The sequence below is a fragment of the Crocodylus porosus genome, unplaced genomic scaffold (genome assembly GCF_001723895.1).
Source record: "Crocodylus porosus isolate Cpor-Errol unplaced genomic scaffold, CroPor_comp1, whole genome shotgun sequence".
Lineage (NCBI taxonomy): Eukaryota > Metazoa > Chordata > Crocodylia > Crocodylidae > Crocodylus > Crocodylus porosus.
This window is the reverse complement of record NW_017728950.1, coordinates 64,866,228-64,886,711: the sequence shown is the minus strand read 5'-3', so window position 1 is coordinate 64,886,711 and position 20,484 is coordinate 64,866,228. Positions and strand designations below refer to the sequence as shown.

At 40.5% G+C, this 20,484-nt stretch overlaps 1 protein-coding gene across 1 annotated transcript in view; it reads right to left on the bottom strand.

The window, feature by feature from the left end:
* Positions 1 to 20,484, bottom strand: part of TMC1 (transmembrane channel like 1) — a 118,515-nt gene that overhangs the window by 17,660 nt on the left and 80,371 nt on the right. The window contains exons 9-12 of the mRNA XM_019554751.1: positions 18,801 to 18,943; positions 14,493 to 14,637; positions 11,205 to 11,399; positions 553 to 732 (exon numbers count right to left, since the gene is read on the bottom strand). Coding sequence (XP_019410296.1) covers positions 553 to 732; positions 11,205 to 11,399; positions 14,493 to 14,637; positions 18,801 to 18,943 — 663 coding nt within the window. The remainder of the gene's footprint in view (positions 1 to 552; positions 733 to 11,204; positions 11,400 to 14,492; positions 14,638 to 18,800; positions 18,944 to 20,484) is intronic.

Sequence of the window (20,484 nt, the reverse complement as noted above, 5' to 3'; positions counted from 1 at the left end):
CCTGGGGGTAGGAAGGTCACACTCTGGGGTGGGGGGTGGTGAAGGGGAGTTGGCTTGGTGCCAGAACCACCCTCTGGACAGTAGAGTTCAGGGGATGAACAATTTGTCCACAAAGGAAAGGAGGGTGAGGAGAGGGAACACTGCATCCTAGGATACTAGAGGACTGCAGCTTGTACTGTTCATCCGTGGGCAGTGGCCACACATTAATGGAACACAAGCTGAGTAACATGGATTAAAAATAATTTTTTCCTGCAGTGCTGTAACTTTAAGATGCCTAAAGTGTGTTTAAAACTTGCTTCAGGTGTTAATGTGTGGACAATCCAGAAGTTGAGAGCTCCAGGAGCCACCCAAAATTAACATGTAACAAGGCCTACACAGCAATCCCCTGCTCCCTGCCTCCACCCCAGTCCCCTGTTCCTATCCCTGTCCTCCACTCCAATTCAGGACCTCCCTGGAGAGCACAAACCAAGTTTGGCAACCCTTGTCTTAAGTCATTAACAATTTTAAAATAGATATTCAATACTGATGAGCGATTCCCACTAAGTAGCTTGCCTTGAGGTTAATATCATCCATGAGGGCAATAATGAATGTATACAGGTTGCCTAAGAATAGAGCAAAGATGCGTCCCAGCTGCCATCTGAGAGCTATTCGTGGGTGGTAGTTTTCCAGAGAACTGATGACATCAAATAAAGTTGGACAGAACATGCCCAAGAGGGACATGACCATGTTTACCTGTAAAGAATCACACACAAGAACATCAGACACTTTGGCTTTCCCCTGACATTTTAGCTAGAATTTCACATAGTATACTAAAAAACCATGAAGGTGAAAAATAAGTGGTGATCTACGGTGAAAAAGTAATAAGGGATTCTTTTTTCTTAATCACTAGCACTGGAAGAAATAATCAAACATTGGTATCTTTGTTCCAGTTATAAAATCTACTACCAACTCAGAGGGATTTTCATGTATTTCAGATATTATTTCACATCTCAACTGTGATGCCTTTTGCATGTTTTTGATAATGAGTTCCCAAAGAGCCCTGGGTGGAAAAAAAAGAGGTATTGTTAGAACAGTGCACCACTAAATAGAATGCAGTTGAGGATCTGGGGCCTTACCTGAATCCTGGAATATCTTTAAATGATTGTCAATACTGCATGTGCAAAAAAATCTGATATTTTTTTTATATCTCTTGTTATTGGATCCTGTGTTTGTATTAATTCATTTTGTCCAAGAATAGAAAGATGCCCAGTTCTATTAACTATCTCGAACTTCAATAAGGATTATGTATTCCACAGACTGAATGGAACCACTCATAATTTGTTGCTGAAGTATAGGCAAAACCAGTTTTGTTTTGTTATGTTTGCTTAATTTCTTTCATATATATATATATATATATATATATATATATATATCTTGCAGGGAACTCAGAAATTTGGAATGATAATTTTATTCATTGAAAGACGCAGCTTTGGGTCAACTGAGACTAGTAGTGATTTTGTGGCAAATTCACTCATTTCGGCCAAACTTTGAAAATTCTAAATATTTTTTTTTCATTTTAAAACAAACTTTCATTTTAGAATTATCTAACTACTTTTTAAAGACACAAATAACTTTGAAAGTACAATTAAATGCTTGGTATTGGGGTGAATTGAACATTTTAATTGAAAACCAAACAAAATTAATTTTAGGATGCCACAAAGACAATACTGGTGGATTGTTTTTCTTTCTTTTTTGATTGTTGGTAACAAATAAATAAACTGAAAAAAAAGAGGAGTGAAAATCAGTTATCTGTGCAGGTCTCATCTGAGATTTCCCTGAGATCAATGCAACAAGCCCAATCTTGCTAAAATTTACATATATTTGTGTGTGGTTATCATATCCTTCTATGATAACCACACAAAAATCTCTGCCTTTTGATAGAAGGATATGATAACCACACAAAAACCTGCATAAGTTTTAGCAAGCTAATTTTAGATGTCCGTACCTGTATCATTACACCAAAAAGGGACTATGCAGGTAAATAAAGTTGCCTACTTGTGAGTTTGAAAAGTCTGATCTTTAGTCTGTCATAGAGCTTAAATCAGCAGGATCGGTGTTCAGACTGTAAGAAATACATGGCTTTCCTATTTGCTGCTATCCTATTTTTAGATTGTAATGAGTTCTGGTGCTAATTACTGGGTTTTTATATTTATAGACAACCAGTAGCACATTTTGTACATGGGTAGTAGCACTGTGTAAGCTCTAAGAATAGCTGGATATTTTATCATTACAGAAATTCAATATTGTTTCCTACAAGTATAGAGAGGTGTTAATTATTGCTAGAATTAGTTGTTAGAATAACAACAATAAATTACATGTGTTTGTTAAAATTCAAGGAATAAAACAACATGTAGCTACCATCCCTTGCAGCATCTGGCTTTAATAACTGAAGGAGGCAGTATCTATTTATGTCTCCCTATGCCCTTGACCTTATTATTTTAACAGCTGATGGTTTTCATACAGTCCTCTGCTGGCAATGCCTAATTTTTAAGGACATCCTGAACATCTATTCCTTTTTTTTTTTTTTTACTTACTATAAGATAGCCCTCCATTTTATTGGTAAAATATTGCTGTTTAATATGCTTGTTATTTTACATCAAAATACATTATCTTTAATGTGTCTTTCATCCAAAAATCTTCCAAATGCTTAACAACTAAGAGTCAGAATTGAACTGAGCAGTATTTCTGGGTGGGTGCATGTGAGCATGTACGTGTGTGCACACATAACATATGTAATATATAACGCATACAAATGTTTGTATGGACTTTGACCTATTAAAAGATGCAAGAATCACCACCCTAGTCCCAGTGGAGAAATACAGAATAGTTCAGGATCCCCCTGGCAAAAGAGTTCTAACAGGGTGGAGTTACACATTACACTTAGACCTTACTAAGGGTGCTTAAAACGTGAGCATCTGCCAGTTAAAGCTCATCAGCTTGTATTCAGCGTGCTTTGAGCAGTTTCTCAGGAGACTCAAACCTGGGATCATCTCCTAGGTCTGGGATAAAAGTTGTATAAACCAGTTTGACACAAATCAGTTAAGTCTGATATCACTCACCAGTGATAAACAGCCAGCAATGCAATTTCATCCTAAACAAATACATTGCTTTAGAATGGAAAGGTGCATACTAGAGCAGCAGGGAACAAACATTATGACTTTTCAAGAAAGAAAGTGAAGAATATGATGAACAAGTGAATATGCAAGGAGATTTATAGGTAGAGAGAAGGTCAACATTACAAGATTCAAAAAAGTTTGAAGGGGTTAACTATTTGAGATATTCAAAAAATGAATTACAATGTGTTCATTGAAATGAATAATTTCATCAAAATATTTCCTTCAGAAACCTAAATTTGGGAAGTTTTCAGAGATCTATTCTATGTATAGGAAGGAAACCAAGTTCCAGAACATTTACTGTGCTTCACAGTCAGATTTGGATTGAATTCTTTCCTGCTCTTTACAATAGGAGTTGCTCCAGTGATTTAAGTAGCATTTCCATGACCTAAAAATGGGGTAACAGGGCACATCTACACGTGCAATTAGTATTCCTGAATAAACTCCAAAGTTGCACCAGAGTTTATTGTTCCCAGGCACACCTGGGACCACAGCATGTTGAGCCAGGGTGGCACAGCCCTAGCCTGCAGGGAGTCTTAGGAGTCAGCCTCCCAGCTCAGAGCTGCTCTGACCCAACTTCTTGTGCTACATTGGAGCTGGCTGGTGTATGAGGGTGGTTCAGTGTGGGGTTATTCGGCAGGTGTACTCCATCTACATGTGTATCATGGTGGAGTAAACAACTCTGTCACAAGATAGCACATGTATCTGGCAGTACTATCCTATGGTGGAGTTAATTAGCTTACTCCATCCTAACAGTAATGCACATGTAGATGCTGAGACATTTATTGCCAAGCTAATTAGGCAACTGAAGTAAAGTCTCATGTAGATACACCTACAGAGTGCCAAATCAGGTGTTCTATTTCTAGATGGGGATGTGCAAGAATGACTTATTCCATAGCCATCCAGTTAATTAGTGTGCATGCTAAAGCTGAAAACACAACCTTTCCTCTTTCTGAGAGATTAACTGCTCTGGAGAGCAAATCTTTTCATGGCACTCTGAAGGCTGGAAAATTACAGCCTTCACAAGGAGCCTTCATTTTTCCAGCTACTAAATGAGGTCATGAATCTGGTAAGTGGTGCTCTGACTTGCAGTTGAGTCTAAACATTAGACCCTAGCAAGCTAGGCCATGCCAACACCAACAATGAATATTAAATGTTGATTACTTGCTGTTTAAATGATAAGTTCATTAAGAATAAACCATTCCGTAAATAAAAATCAATCCTTCAGTCCATTCAGAGTACACAAGTAATAAGCTTGTCTAGAAGTATAATAAAGGTCTATTTTTCATATAAACACAGTTCAATTTTTTCAGGTCATTACAGTAAGAATGTTTATTTCATAGTAGTAAAATCTCTCCCAAGATTTCTAAAATTAAAACTGAAAATTGACTGTATAGCTCAATACCTTACATATAAAGTCAGCAGCCTATTCCATCTCCACTGCTAGGACCTGTTAATAAGTGGCAGGGTATATCTGGCAAGAAATCTATCTTTGCCGTTTGAGCTTGCAAGGTCTAAAATGTAAAATCTATAACATTTTTGCTGCTGGAAAGATTTTTAACATACAAGATGTCCTAATGTTTGCAAATGTTATTAATTACTTTAATTTGGCTAAATAAGTCTATTTTCCTACCAATTATTTATACTTTTATTACTTGGCTTCTGCTAAATAGCATTATTGCTTAGAAAGTATGATAAGCACCTTGTAGGTACTGGAAAGAGAGAGAAGGAAAATAAATTCATGAGTGTAATTCTCTTCCAGCAATGTATTTTCTATACCAGGTTCATAGTTAGCATCTTTCTTTATTAGATTTCAAGCATTTCATAATGAAGGATATTACATTACCTCCATTTTACAGATGAGAAAACTGAGGCAGAACAATGTAAGATGACTTGTCCCTGGTAGTCCAATAGGCCAAAAGTTTTTCTGGGAACAGAACCCAGGTCAGCTGAATCCTAATCCTAGTGCTTCATCATTATAACATACTGCCTCACTAAAACTGTCTGAATTCTCTTTCAAAAGAATGGCCTTGACCCTTGAGTTGGATCCTGGCCAAGAGGCATCTACAGCTGAAGTAAGTGTGGATGGCTTCAAAGGAGCCCTTTACAGCCTGGCTGCATCTACATAAGATGTTGACTGCATAGTAGCCTGTGACTACTGTGCAGTAATGGTGCATTGCAAAAAGCATGGTGAAACACTAGTGCACAGTAGTGATGAGCTACTGTATATTCAGTGCCACTAAAAAGCCATTTGGCAATGCTACCATGCAGTAATTCCAGTTACTGTGCAGTCATTTAGTGCCAGGAGTCATTTAGTGTACTCTATTTATACAAGTACTAAATAGTTATGCAGTAACCAGAATTACTGCACTGTAATACTTTTATAAACAAATACTAAATGACTGCACAGTCAGCATCTTGTGTAGACATGACTGCTGATTCTTAGGCCAGTTCTGCACTGGCCCTGGGTTATGGCCATAGCGAATAATAACTTGGCTATTAGGTCTGCGCAAAGTGGCTAGTATTTGCTTCGGATTCAGATTCAGTCAATTCGGAGGTCAGTGATTTGATTTGGTGATTTGAATCACTGTCCCGAGTCAAATCTGATTCAGAGATTTTGCCGCCAAATCAGCTGAATCTCTGAAGCGAACAGCCCTCATTCCCTGCCCACTCTCCCAGCCCCGTCAATAGTTGCCCTGCCCAACCCCAGCCTCCCAGCACTTAAAAAAAAAAAAAAGGTCCCTCACTCACTGGCTCCTGCCAGGTGAGGGGGATGGGGGTGAGCCCTGCTACCCCACACTGACCCATGCTGTATGGGGGGGTGCTCTGTTATGAGCCCCCAAAGGACCCTACGGCTGCTGACCCAGGATGCTGGGGCTGGGCAGGGCAGCCATTGATGGGGCTGGGAGGGTGGGCAGGGATTAGGGAGTGCTCAGGGGAGACTGAGGGAATAGGCAGGGGATTGGGTCTTTGCATGGTCCCCTCCCCCCTCCTGCACCCCACTACTTACCAGCACAGAGTCCAGATCCAGCTCCATGCAGCAGCAAGTGGAGACTGCCCAAATCTCCAAATCTCTCTGAAGCTCTCCAAATCTTTTCTGAATTGATTTGGAGAGAGTTGAATCGATTCAGACCTTTTTACTGGTCTCCTGATTCAGTTTGGATTCAGAGATTCAGCCACTGAATTGGGCCGAATTTCCTCTAAATTGAATCAGCAACCAAAGCTTCACACAGCCCTATTGGCTATGCCCTCTCTCCCATACAAAAATAGTTCTGTAAAAAAACCACACTACTTCTACCCAGGTAGAGTGCATCCAGATGAGCACAGCCATGCAGTATGTGGCACTGAAAACATGTCTGCACAGTAAGGTGTTCTCCACACTGCAAGTGCATGCTGCCTATGCATGCACTGTGGAAAAAAACAATGGAGCAGCACATGCATGGGCTGCGCACGCTGCTAAGAAGTGGAGGCAGGCCTCCTTGAGCTGTGCTTCCCTACCCTCCCTGGAGTAACTTGCAAACCAAAGCACTTGCAAACCAAAGCACGCATGGCATGGGCATTCCCTGGGGACAAGAAGCTGTAGCGCAAGGTGCACTGCTGCTACTTGTCCCCAGGGAACCAAATGTCCATGCCCATCTGGACGCAGCCAAAGAGGCTCTTGAAAACAAGAAAACTGTCAGCTTTTCAAGCCTTTCATGCCACTCAAGTGATGTAAGGAGAGAAAATCTGATTAAATATTTTTTTTAAAAAGCAAATGAATAAATTTTATTGTTAGAGCTGATTAGAATACTTTTCTCTTGAAATATTTTTTTGTTGGAAAAGGTTTCGATGTTATTATTTTCAGAAAATCATTTTGATTTCAGTGAAATTATTAATGAGATGAAAAACTGCCCCCTGTAGGTTTCATTTTAGAACATTTGATCTGCATAACATTTTGAAAATTTTTGATTTTGCAAAAATTAATAAATATTATTTGAGAATAAAAATGTTCATTTCAAAATGTATTTTTACATGTTTGTATTCCTCTTATTATTTTTGCATTATTTCATGACATATCAGAAGTTGTAACATTTAAAATGGCACACCATGTCATAAGCCATATTATAACAGAATAAATTAAATATTACAGGAATCATTAAAAATAGTTGACCCATAGTAATAATGTCAACTTTTTTTTTTAATTTCAAAGTGACCTGCTGTTCTGTCAGGATGTAAGTTGTTAACTTGACCCTTTGAAAAGAAAATAAGGTAAAGCCTTGGTATATTAATTAAGGAGCACCTGTTTTCAATATACAGTAAAAGCTCTGTTATCCGGCATCCTCCGGAAATGTGGTTGCAAAATACGTTGGTTAATTGAGCAAACCAAACAGGCATTCTTGCCTGTTCGGGCTGCAGCTTCTCCCTCCCCACCCGGGGCACTGTCACCCCTCCTGCAGCATCACCAACCCTCCCACGGACCCCATGGAACAGGGAGGCGGGCCCCACGCAGCCTGCTATGCCCCCGGCCATGGGGGCTCGGCAGCAAGGCTGCTTTCCCCTGTGGGCCATGGGGGCTTGGAGAAACTGAAAGTGCCACAGTAGGCACTTCTGGTTTCACTTTACATTACAAGCAGACATGCTGGTTAATAGAACACGCCGGCTTGTAAGGTGCCAGATAATGGAGCTTTTACTGTATTAGAAAATGATTCCAAGATAGCAAAGGATATTGGCACTACTAACCAAGAATGAAAACACATTTGATATTTTTTATAACATGAAAATTCTGAGTTTCAACCAATGCTTATTTTGCTTTTCACAAGGTGTGTTTACATGAGACATTTACTGTTGAGCTGCCTAATTAGCTCCACAGTAAAGTCTCAGTGTCTACATGTGCAGCCCTATTAAGCCACTGGAAACTAATTAATTCAGCTGTAGGTGAGTACTTATAAATACAGGTACTATCCTGAAGTGGCATTCTTTAATGCTCAGCAATGCACATATAGACACTGACAGGACTGGCAGAGGCATGAGGGTGCTTCGGTGTGGGGGCTGCCTGTTAGCTACCCCTACACAGCCCTTCTGCAGCAAGTTGAGCCAGTTCAGAGCAGCCCCACACTGGCAGGCTGACCCCTTGAATCCCCTGCCAGATACAAGTGCTCCAAACTGGCTCCACATGCTGTGGACCTAGGTGCATATAAAGACACTGTGCCTGGGAGCAATAAACTCTGGCACAATATGCACCGGAGTTTATTCATTTGCATTGATTTCACATGTTGATGTGCCCATAGAATTGGATTCATCACTCTCGTAACAGCTTTTGCACTGGAAGTTCTCCCACAGAAGTCAATAAGAGATTTTCTAGAATAGGGTGTGGAATCTTGTTAATTAATTGTTATATACAGCTTGTTAGTACAGACATGTTGTGACTGTAGTGAAGTTTCTTTCTTTTATATTGTTAAAATTTTGCCTCAGCCATCTGCAATAGATTCAATTAATGTTATTCTTACGTACACCAGCACAAATCACATAGACCAGTGATTCTCCATTAGGGACCCCTACTGCCAAAAGTTCCTTTGAAGGGGGACTCTATTATGTGCATTTTCTCAGACATCCTTGTTGTAAATTTGCTTCTTTTCTAACTTGGAGAACAAATAACACCAGCAAAGTCTCCCTATGCCTGACAAAGGGTATTTGTGCCCAAAAGCCTGCAAAAAACTTTTTTAGTTGGTCTAATAAAAGATATCACATCTACCCAATGAACCTTACCTGCCTGTTGTGTGAGGAGATAAGCCAGGCACCAGGAGATAAGCTCCTTCTAAGGTTTTTCCATGCTTTCCCCAGCCCCTACTGCCTCGCCCCTCTGCAAGAAGGTAAGCACTTTAATAAATAAATTATTTTTTAATGGGGTGCAGCTCAATTCACAAAAGTTAGGGGGGTACCTTGAGTCTAACATGGGGTCCCTTGAATCTAAAAAGGTTGAAAGCCACTGACTTAGACAGTTACCCAAGTGCAGGGGCTAAAAACCCATAGCTATATATAGCAGGAGTTGAGATACACCATAAATTTTACAGCAGGATATAGGTAAGGGTTGTAGAGAAACTTTGCATTACCATTATGCAGATTGTTAGGCAGTGCATTTCAGTAGTGTAGCCTTGGCCTCAGAAAGTGTGAACAAGTTCATTTCCATTGATTTTAATGGAAATTAAGGGGACTTCTCACCTAACAAGAATGTTCAAGATATGATGATATTAAACTCTTGGAATAAGGCTCTAGCCAGGACTTCTAGTCCATCTTTACCCTTCTGCTTCTTCTGCAAACATCTGGAGAAATGGCAGCTTCAGACATTACCTTGAAAGCATCTTAGCTTGACAGGGTCTTTAACAAGAAACTTGGCTTTTTAAACCATGTAAACACAAATATGTTTAGCTGTTTTCCTGCCTTTCACGTAAACCAACATTGCCTAGAAAAAGCAGTTTCCCACAAATCACATGGTTTTTTCTCCTACCATTTAGACTTATTTCAATATCCCTGATTTCCAGGATTCTTTTCTTTGGAATGGTGACTCAGCATTCAGTGAGCCTGGAAAACATTTTGTCTCAATGTGTAAACTATACTTCTACGTGATATGTATCTTAGTTATATCTCAGTTGCTTTAAATAGTTAACCACTGTTTTTGCAACATATAAAATGGCTATTTGGTTAAAAGTTAAACCTGCACACATATATAAATACTGATATATGATTTGTAGGTAAAGCTGATGTGATAAATATGATCACTGTTACCACTGTTCTCAGCTAGAACTTCACCTGTTCAGTAAGTCAGAGACCATACTTACTGAAAGAGATAGGGTTTAAATGTTAGGAACCTGTGCTTTTGGAGTTGGAGGGAATGAGTTTTGTCCCCACTGGCACAATGGCATGATGCAAAGTTACAATCATCTTTGGCTGTGGCTGTGGATATGTTATGGAGAACAAGTCACCATGCCCCTACCAACCACTAGATAAACGCAACAGGCCAGAAGCTATTGTAAAATCAGCACATCTTTGTTGAAATCAATAACGCTACGGTAATTTACACCAGCTGAGTATGTTTTTCAGTGAGCGCATCTACACATGCACTTTAGCATGCAGTAGCCTATTTTACTGTACATTAAAGTATCACATAAAAAACATGCAAGTATGCTAATGCATAGTAAAATATGCTACTGCATATTAAGAGTCACAAAAAATATGTGCTTTCAGTACTGCATGTTAGGGCAGCCTAATGCACATTTATTTAGTACCTCACATTGGAGGTACTAAATTTAATGTGCATTAGGAAAAGTGAATTAATTCATTTGTAGATATGTCCAATGTTGTTACATATTTTAGCTGTAGGCAACTCCATATTGTGAAGGGGTATCAAAATGGTTTTAAAGCTTTTCTGAAACCTCAGCCTTTCCCCTAACCAGAATCTTCCTTATTTTGAATTCCAGAAATTAAAATAATTTCCCTGCTTATGTATCTTTAAAAGCTAATCCCCTCCCCTTCTTGTATCCCTTTAACACATGGGTAACCTCTTTGAAGGGACTTTAGGGGTTTGCATAGGAGCTGAAAATCAGTTCTAGACATGAAGCAGGGAAAAGAATAGGGAACAAGTTATAACCATATCTGAAATGGTGGTGGGAAAGCCAAATGTGAAAAGTTTTGTTGTTTTTTTAAAACCAAAAACATTAACATTTCAATGAATAAGGGGAGCAGAGAGAGACAGAGGGCTTGTCTACATGAGATGATGATTGTGCAGTACCACGTCACAGCTTGGACAGTGCTAATTCACTACTGCATAGTATTATTAAGTTATTGTACAGTAGCATCACTTAAAAGATTTGTTACTGTGCATTTATTTAGTACTTGCTAATATAAGTACTAAATAAATGTGCAGTAATGACTGTGCAGTAGCATCTCATGTAGATGCACCCAGAAAGATCTAACTCAATATTATAAAAATACTAAAAAAGTATCATGCAAAGGGGAGAGAGACAGAGACTAGTGACTTCAAACCACAGGCATTTCATTAAGTTTGTTGAGACGAACTTCATTTCTTTCCCACCACCCAAGGTTATCCATGCCTTCCAGGGCAAACTGCTGGGATCTTCTCACAACAAAATAGATGAGGTAACCGCTGCCAGCAAGTGTGCAGAAGGCAAAGAAGTTAGCGAGAACCCTCAGGAATCGAGTTAAATGAATATTTTCTTCTTTTCGGCTCTCCTGCTCCTCCACAATGGCTTCCTGCACTTATTGGAAACAAAAGGTCACAACTGTAAATGAGCAGCATTATATGTACAAGATTCTATATTATCTGTGCAAGTATTAGATAGGGGAAAACCTTTTATCTAAATTATGATAACTGGAATTTACTCCAAGTTTCTTGGGAGTTGACATTGTCACAAACTCTTTGAGAACTTGGTGGGCCTTGTTACATCCCTTACCAAAGGGAGTTATACATACAAAAATCCACACTTTCATTTTGAGTTTTGTGAACACCTGAACTTTAATGTCAAAACTCTGCTCAAAACAAAACTAGCATTGACAATGAGTTTGGGAGGTGCTGTGAGTTTGGGAGACTTAGTCTAGGAACAGACACTGCATTTGTCCAGGGACATGTCATGCCTGTCTTTGTCTCCAAACAGAAAAGTCATGAGACGGTGTTTTGCACATCACCTTTCCAATATGTATTTAGTAAGTGACTGAATACACTACTGCTTTTCTTCCATTGATCCAATGATGCTATCCCAGGTCAACTGTTCAGATGCATTTCACAATGCCCTGGGACAAATTTTAACACTTCTTATCTTGGGAACATTTTATGGATTTTTCTGTGAACAACAGACATGACATCTGAATGATCATACTATGTTCGGAAAGAAAATGTTTTCTCCTGAGATAAATGCAATGTCTGTTCATAGCCTGTGAAGGATACATGTATAATCATTTCTCACTGAAGTTTCTTTGAAAGACTGTGACACTTAGAAAAAAACCAAACCACACATATTTGCATGTATACCAGAGTTTCATTTGAAAGGTCAGCAATTCATATGGACTGAAAAAGGTTTGATTCTATTTAGAAATTATAGACTGGAAGAAAACTGCACATTTTCAGACTTTAAATTAAATATTTACACAGTATTGGCCTCAGTAAAACTGTAGGGCTCTAGTGTAACTAAACTCCTGCTCCTTTCTTTATCAGCAGAAAGAGCTCTCGCCCTCACCATGATGTTCTTGTGAACAAGGTTTGGTTACAGCTTCTCACGTTAGCATAGGTAAGTGTATCATTTGACCAATAGGGAAGCTGAAATACTACCTCCTATAATTATTCTAGGCAACTCTCCTTTCCTTACCAGTTCAGTTTGTTACATAAGTGAAATGAAAGAATAGAAGTCTTTGGGTGAAATCCTGGCTCCACTAAAACCAATGGCAAAATTCCCATTACTCCACTGAGGCCAAGATTTCACCTCCTGACTATTCAGTTGCTTAACTCTTCACAAAATGGAGGTGGAGTGGCACCAGTGTGAGCTTATTTGTCAAGGAATTTCCTATAAGTAGTTTTTACTCTAGTTGTCCCTCTTAGGTGTGCAACAACGTGGAAAGAGGACACTGCCTGACCTTCACAGTTCTCCCACAAGGAGCAGCTGGTGCTATGTTCCCTGAGCCATATTTTCCTCCCTTCAGAGAGCAATAACTCCCAGCGTAGGTGTGCAATCCTTTACAGGCAAAGCGAGTGGGGAATGTTTGTGCTGTTAACCATTCTGGAGATAAAGATTAGCGAAGCTAGAAAAAGGATCTGGCTGACTGTGAAAAATAAGGTACATTCAAAGAGATCTTCCAATTTCCAAAGCACATGCAGGCCTTGCCTCTTGCCTAATCTCTGGTGACTCCACACCAGCACTGGAGAAGAATGCATGCTCTGCTTCTGTAATGGTTTATTGTAGGAGCTGCTCCTGAATGTGTTCCCACAATAACACTGGAAGCAAGCAACCTATAGCATAATGCCCTCCAGCCAGGTCTGCTTGCTGTCCCTGGCTGACCTGGGAGTGGGGGAGCCCCAGCGCTGTTCCTACCCCACTCCAGCTGGGGGCCTTGGTGGGGTGCCAGGCTCGGCCAAGGACCATGGCAGTGGCAGCTAGGTCCCTTCTTCCAGCACCTGCTCCATGACCATGGGAGACATCCAGGGGACTGGCAGGAAACAGAAGTGCCTGGGAGCCTGCTGCTATCTTCAGCTGACCCAGGGAAGAGGGAGGCCCCAGGTTGCTTCTGCCTAGCTCTAACGGGGGGCTGTGGGGAGTGCCTGCACAGGGTGCTGAGTCCCTGTTCCCTCCCCCTCCATTGCATTCCCCCAATAGGGACGGGGCTGCAGTGTTAGTGGTTGATCTCCCCTCTTCCAGGCACTTCTGGTCAGTCCACACCCCAGGTTCCCCTTGCAGTCTGGGAGCAGACACCGAAGTTGCTATCCCCTGCCTGGCTTTCCACACAGCTGCTCTCTGCAGCTGAAGCCTTCAAGCCAGTGGGGGAAATGCAGTGGAGGGGGAGGAAGAAGGGATGCAGCTGCTCTCCACAGCCCTCAGCTTAAGCAGGGCAGGAGTGATCCTGGAGCTTCCTCCATCCCCAGGTCAGCTGGGGAAAGCAGCAGAAGTAGGTGGGTCCCCTTTCCTTATTTGTTTCCCACTTGTTCCCCACAGGTGTCCCACTTCAGCCCAGGGCTCCAGCTATGCCTTGGACCCCATAGGGGACCCAAACATATTTGACCTCAGGGAAATGGAGCCATCAACACTGATCTTCACTGCAGAAGGAGTCTCTGACCAGGTGACTGCACACACTCCCCTTCCCCGGATTCACCCCTACCTATTTGTTACTATCCATTTGACAATAAAAATGATTTCTATAGACAAACCATTTCCCCTTATTTCAATACAGGTATGAACATTTTGAGTCAAATTATTTTAATATGGCAAATGTCCCTTCTTGTGACATACTTTTCAGAGTAGCAGAAGAATATGATACTATCGGTACTGCAAAATGTCACCAGCATTTGTCAAACAAAACATTTTTCAAATAAAAACACCATAGAAACTGAAAGCATTGAAATGTGAAAAGGAAAATCTCATCTTGCTAGAATATGTACTGCAATCCCAGAGGACACAGGAGTTGCTTCTGATGCTCATTACCAGGACTACTAAAAATTAAGAACTGGAATACCAATGGAACTAGCACCTCTTTGAGACTTATTTTAGACTGGGATAATGTTGACCTAGAGAACAGTTACTCCTATTTGACAACTTTATGAAGGGAAAATGTAGTCCTTCTCTTTAGTGAGCTAGGCCTTACCTTAAAGCTTGTTGTAATTGAGGCAAATTTATTATCTGCCGTTTCAGGATTGCCGATCAGGTAATCCCAGCTGGTGAACATTTTCCAGCTGAAGTTAAAACTTGTATCATCCCCACCACCATCATCATGTGCATTCTTTGCCATTCTGTAAAGACCAAACATTTAAAGAACCAGTGAGAGAAAGATAAACAGCCACCTATTTCAGCGATATAGTTCTTCAAATGTTCCTACCATCAGAATATAAATCCAAAAAAATTAGTCTGATACCACAATGAGGTAAAGATACAAGGCACATGAGGTAAGGATACAATGACACAAGGGAGGTGCCCAGTTTATGAACTCAAACTCACTTTCTCCCCACAGATTTTTTTAACTTGCTTCTGTACTACTGCATTAAGGAAATTCAGCTGCATGAGAAACTCAGTAAGAAATAAAATATCAAGACGAGCTAATACTATCTTCTTTTCTGCCACTTGCCTTTTTATATGCTTATATCTGGGACTTCTAATATCATAGGTAGCTTGCCTTCCCCTAACCTCTTTATTTCAGGGTATTATCCACCTTAAAGTGACCAATGGCCAGATTTTTTTGTATTATATTACTTCAGTCAGCTTTTTAAACATAGAGAGTAAATACATCACTGTATGGTGCCTATACATGTGCTTTGAGGCGTTCTAATTTGACTTGATTAATTGAGACAATTGGAGCACTCTAATTAGAATGCTCTAGCATGCTGCAGAGTCTCATGTATTCAGTATCCCACAGTTCAAAATGGCAGTGGGTTGCTTTAACTAAAATTCATTGAATGAGCTTCAGTTAAAATGCCCCACAGTCATTTTGAAACATGGGACACTGAACATACATGATACTGTGGCATTTTAATTAAAACAGCTGTCCAGGCCCTGCTCTAATTAAAACACACACCCCTTCACCCAGAGCACATGTGTGAGATGAAAAGTTTAGTACCAGATATTCCATGGAGTTCATGCTTAGGGAAAAATTACGTCCCTATTAAATGTGAACTATATTCCCTAAAAAAGGCACTTAAGCATCACATGAAAGTGTATTTACATTAACTCTGTATGAATACAGAAAGCCCTTCTGACTTCTCTGTGCAACTTTGTTTGGCAGTGGAGCTGCTGTAAAGCTAATGGTTTTACTGTTGTTGGAAGATACAAAAGTACTCTAGGTTTGTGATGCAGCCCTATATCCTGAGCAGAAGGATTCCTTCTCCATAGTTCTCAGTGAGCAACCCGATGTTTGAGGTAGGTATTGGACAGAAGGATTTGGGACAATTTAGAGCTGCCAAGCAAACAATGAGAATTCAGATGTCTAACTGCATATTTCAAATGATCTATTTTGCATCTGTATGCAAAAAAAATGGATATGATGTTAGGCAGCTATTTTTAAGAATGTGACCCTAATATGAGTCTGAGATGTTAGATTTTTCAATGTACTGATGTAGACAATGGCTTGAAAATTGCATGAGAAAAGCCTATTGTGAATATTTATTCTGTCATCTTTTGTCTTCACAATCCCTTGTCTCATTTGGAAATCTTTGGGGGAACATACCTTCAAATACTACATTTCACAAGCTTTTCAACATAATAGGAACAACGTATAACCATCAATAAAGAAAGAAGTAACTTGAGGGTAGCTATTTATGTGTACGGTTACGGAATAATGAGGAAAGCGATTCCAAATGGTCTCTTGAAACCTTGACTATATCAGTCCCTCTAAATCAATTTTTCTATTATCTCATTGCTACAGATACAATCTAAAGATTCTTAATAACTCCTGGAGCTATGTTTCTATGGACAACAAGCACCTATGGAAACACCCAAACTCTTCAGGATACCACAGGAACTGCAGAGAAACCTCTTGAACTTTAGAGTGCCTTTGAATGAGGTTGGTCATATCTCTTGCCCCCTCTTTGGATAGGCAAATCAAGACCCTATTACAAGATGCAATAGAAACTCTTGAGGAATTCAGAATGCAGTCAAATTAAATATACAACCCAAAGGCTACAGATTTTTCTATTTACTAATGTGTGATTGGATAAAAGAGGTGTTGAGTTGAGCCCTAAACCTAACAGTTGATTTTCTCCACATGTGCAAACATTTCTCCTCTCTGTCCACAACCATCAGCAAAATAATCTTCAGTATACAGGGTTTAACCAAGAAGAATTGTTCCTAAAGTGACCTAAATACAGATTAGCACTGGTATCTTGGAAATTAAGCACAGGGAATACATGTCTCCTTGGGGGTATTGGTTTTTATTTTGGCTTCAGAGATTCTGTGTTGTAAGGTGGAGGGATTTTTGTAGAGAGGAGAAGTGGTTGGGGTTTGGATGACTGCCATCTACTCAAATGTAATTCCCTGAGAAGATGCAGTGAGAAGAATTTTCTAATCTATAGTGGGCTACACTATAAAAGAAACATTTTTAAAAGCCATTCTACAGCCAAATCAAAAACTATGCCTGCTACCTTGAAATAGGTTATTCTTTCTGCAAACACATGCATTTTGTAAACAAGACTCAAAATGGTTGTGCTTGCCTCTGTGCATCTTACATTTTTCCCCATGAATACCATTTATCCTATCCAAGAAACTATTTATTACTTGAAAACAAAACCTGTGTTTCTGAGAATGAAGACCTTTCAGCTTCTGCTACCTAGCTACACTAATGATCTTCAGTCCTGACCTGCATGCTAATCCTGGGCTTTCTAATACTGGGCTGCTTCTGCCCTACTAGAAATTGCATTCATTATGTTAAGTGTTCTTCTCATTTAAGCCAGGAGGCATTAGGGACCATAGGCATAAATTAGGGACCATAGAGGGTGCATCTACACATTAAATTAATTCAGCGCAAAGAACTCCAGCGCAGTTTGTGTCAGAGTTAATTGCTCCTAGGCACAGTGTTTATACATGTGCCCACGATTGCAGCACATTGAGCCCGGGCAGTGCAGCCCCAGCTGGCAGGAGGCCCAGGGCGCCACTCCTTTTGGGCTCAAAGTACTGAGGAGGGGCTGACTGGGGCACAAGGGTGCTATACTGTGGAGATAGCCAGCAGGCACACTGTAGCACACTGTAGCACCCTTGTGCCCCAACCACTATCTATATGTGCACTGTGGCAGAGTAAATAACTCTGCCATAAAATAATACTTGTGTTGGGCAGTACTAACCTATAGTGGAGTGAATTAGTTTACTCCAGCCTAATAGCACTGCCTGTGTAGACGGTGACACTTTACTGCAGAGCTAATTAGGCAACTCTACAGTAAGTGTCTAGTGTAAATGCCCCTAGCTATAACTTTTGTGAAGCCATTAGAGTTGCCCCAAATTATGCCAGCAGTAAATCTAGCTAAAAGTAGTTTCCTCTCCTGTCTTAAACCAGGATTTAAAAACAGAAATCTAGAGGTAAAAGCATAAGACACACACTAACTAGTATACTACCTATGTTTTCTTTAACTTATCCATATGCTTCTTCCTGTTCTTAATGTAGGAAGTTTTTAGCATGGTCTAAATATAAAAAGCACAACTAGAGATTTTGCCATGAAACAGTAATTCTTTGCCATGACCAATGGCACTAATCCTTCTACACTACTAAGCAAATGTGAGCTAACCATGATAGTCTTGCTGAGAATCATTTACTGCTTGCTGCAAGTGATGCAGCTGAATTCTTTACCATATGTTTGCCTCTTCTCCTTTTTCCTTTTTTTTATTTAATCCACTCAAAGTATGATTAAAAGAACAAATGCATTTCCTTGATGTGATTTGACGTTGTGTTAGGTGCATAAGGGCTGATGGTTCTGTTCCCCATAGTATACATTTATTTTACCCCTTTAAGATGCAAAGGGAAAGTATTATTTTATTTCAGTGACTACCTTTTCCAGACTGTAATATATTTTATGGTACAGAGTGAATAAATACTAGCCTAAGAAATGATATGTTGCTTTAACATACTCCGGCGTTACTTTGAAATGGTATCCAATGAGATTTGAGTCAGTTCTACGTTAGTCTTGCTGTTAAAAATGCTGTATTTTCATCTCCTATAGTGCATCCAGTAATGTTACTTGGGTGGAGCCACCAGGGCAGTTCCTGCAGGCACTGACTTACGCAGAGGGTAGAAAAGAAATGCTGCCATGACAGCCACATGAAATCTCCACTGTCCCCATATGCCTCTACTCCTCCAGTTGCCCAGCTGCTTTGTTAGACCTCTGATTACATCTTTTGACATGAGACTTACAGCAGGCAATGCTAAAATTATTTTTAAAATTAATTTTTTACTCCCCTAAAGTCAGAAGGCACTTACGTTCGAATGACAACCATGAAGCTATAGCCAATGGTTCCAACTCCCACAAGAAAGTATGAAAGCGGCATCCTGAACTTCAGCCATCCAATTGTTCTTTTGTTGTCATAATAGCCATAAAAGAGCACAGAATACTGTGCAAAGCCCTGAAAAGTCAACAAGCAGCAGTTTAGCCAATTACCTATGCATTTGCATAAATTCTTCCAAAAACAATATCTATCAAAGGAACATTCATCTTCATCCACTCATAACTTCTCCAAATATTACTATGGTGAATATTACAGAATAATCTGGCCAGAAGAACCCTAGTTTCAACACAGACAAGTGCAAGGTGATGCACCTCGGGAGGAACAACCGGCACCATACCTACAGGTTGGGGAACTCCCCTCTTATCAGCACGGAGGCGGAAAGGGATCTGGGGGTCATCATTGACTCCAAGATGAACATGGGGCGGCAGTGTGGAGAGGCAGTCAGGAAGGCCAACCGCACCTTGGCATGCATCCACAGATGCATCTCGAGTAGGTCCAAAGAGGTGATCCTCCCCCTCTATGCGGCACTGGTCAGGCCGCAGCTGGAGTATTGTGTCCAATCCTGGGCGCCACACTTCAAGAGGGATGTCGACAGCATGGAGAGGGTCCAGAGGAGGGCCACTCGTATGATCAGGGGACAGCAGGGCAGGCCCTATGAGGACAGGCTGCGGGACCTGAACCTGTTCAGCCTCCAAAAGAGAAGGCTGAGGGGGGATCTTGTGGCCTGTTATAAACTAGGCGGGGGGATCAGGCATTGGGGAAGTCACTGTTTCCCCGAGCACTGCCAGGAGTGACCAGGAATAACGGTCACAAGCTGGCAGAGGGTAGGTTTAGGTTAGATATCAGGAGGCGCTGCTTCACAGTCAGGGCGGCTAGGGTCTGGAACCAGCTTCCAGGAGAAGTGGTGCAGGCTCCTACCCTGGGGGTGTTTAAGAGGAGGTTAGATGAACATCTTGCTGGGGTCATTTGACCCCAGTATTCTTTCCTGCCATGGCAGGGGGTCGGACTAGATGATCTGCTCAGGTCCCTTCCAACCCTATAAACTATTAAACTATTTTGGAGTCTTTAGAGAAACTTAAAAAATCCTGTCCACATTTGCACATCCACATACTTTAAGGAACAGCTAGAGATTTTATATATAGAAAGAACAACTAGAGATTTTGCACACCTGTAAGTTAGGCATTTCAGCTATAATTTAGCAAGTTATTCCCCCCCCCAAGTGTTTTCCCCACCTAAGTGGAAAATGCCTTTTCAACTAAATGGATAGTTTGGTACTTGTATTCTGTGTTCCTTAAACTTCCCTGCAACCCCAGTTTGGTATGAAATTCTTATTTCACTTCCTCTTTGCTGTCCCTAGGCTAGGATACAAGGTAATTCTTATAATTGTGAGTGAAGATTTGGGTTAATAATTGCCTGTGAATGCAGGGACTAAACTGAGGGACTCAGGAGGCCCCTTCCAGTCTAATGTGCCTATATTCCTGTCCTAAATGAGTGTATAGTGTTTCTGTCTACTGTACAATAGTCAATGCATTTGGGTGCATTCATTGGTAGTGTCTGAAAATAATCTATAAAGTTATCAAAGACTGGTAGAGGGCCCTTTCAGAATAAAAATGTATCATTATAGGAGAACACTGTATTCAGAACCCTTTGATGAACAG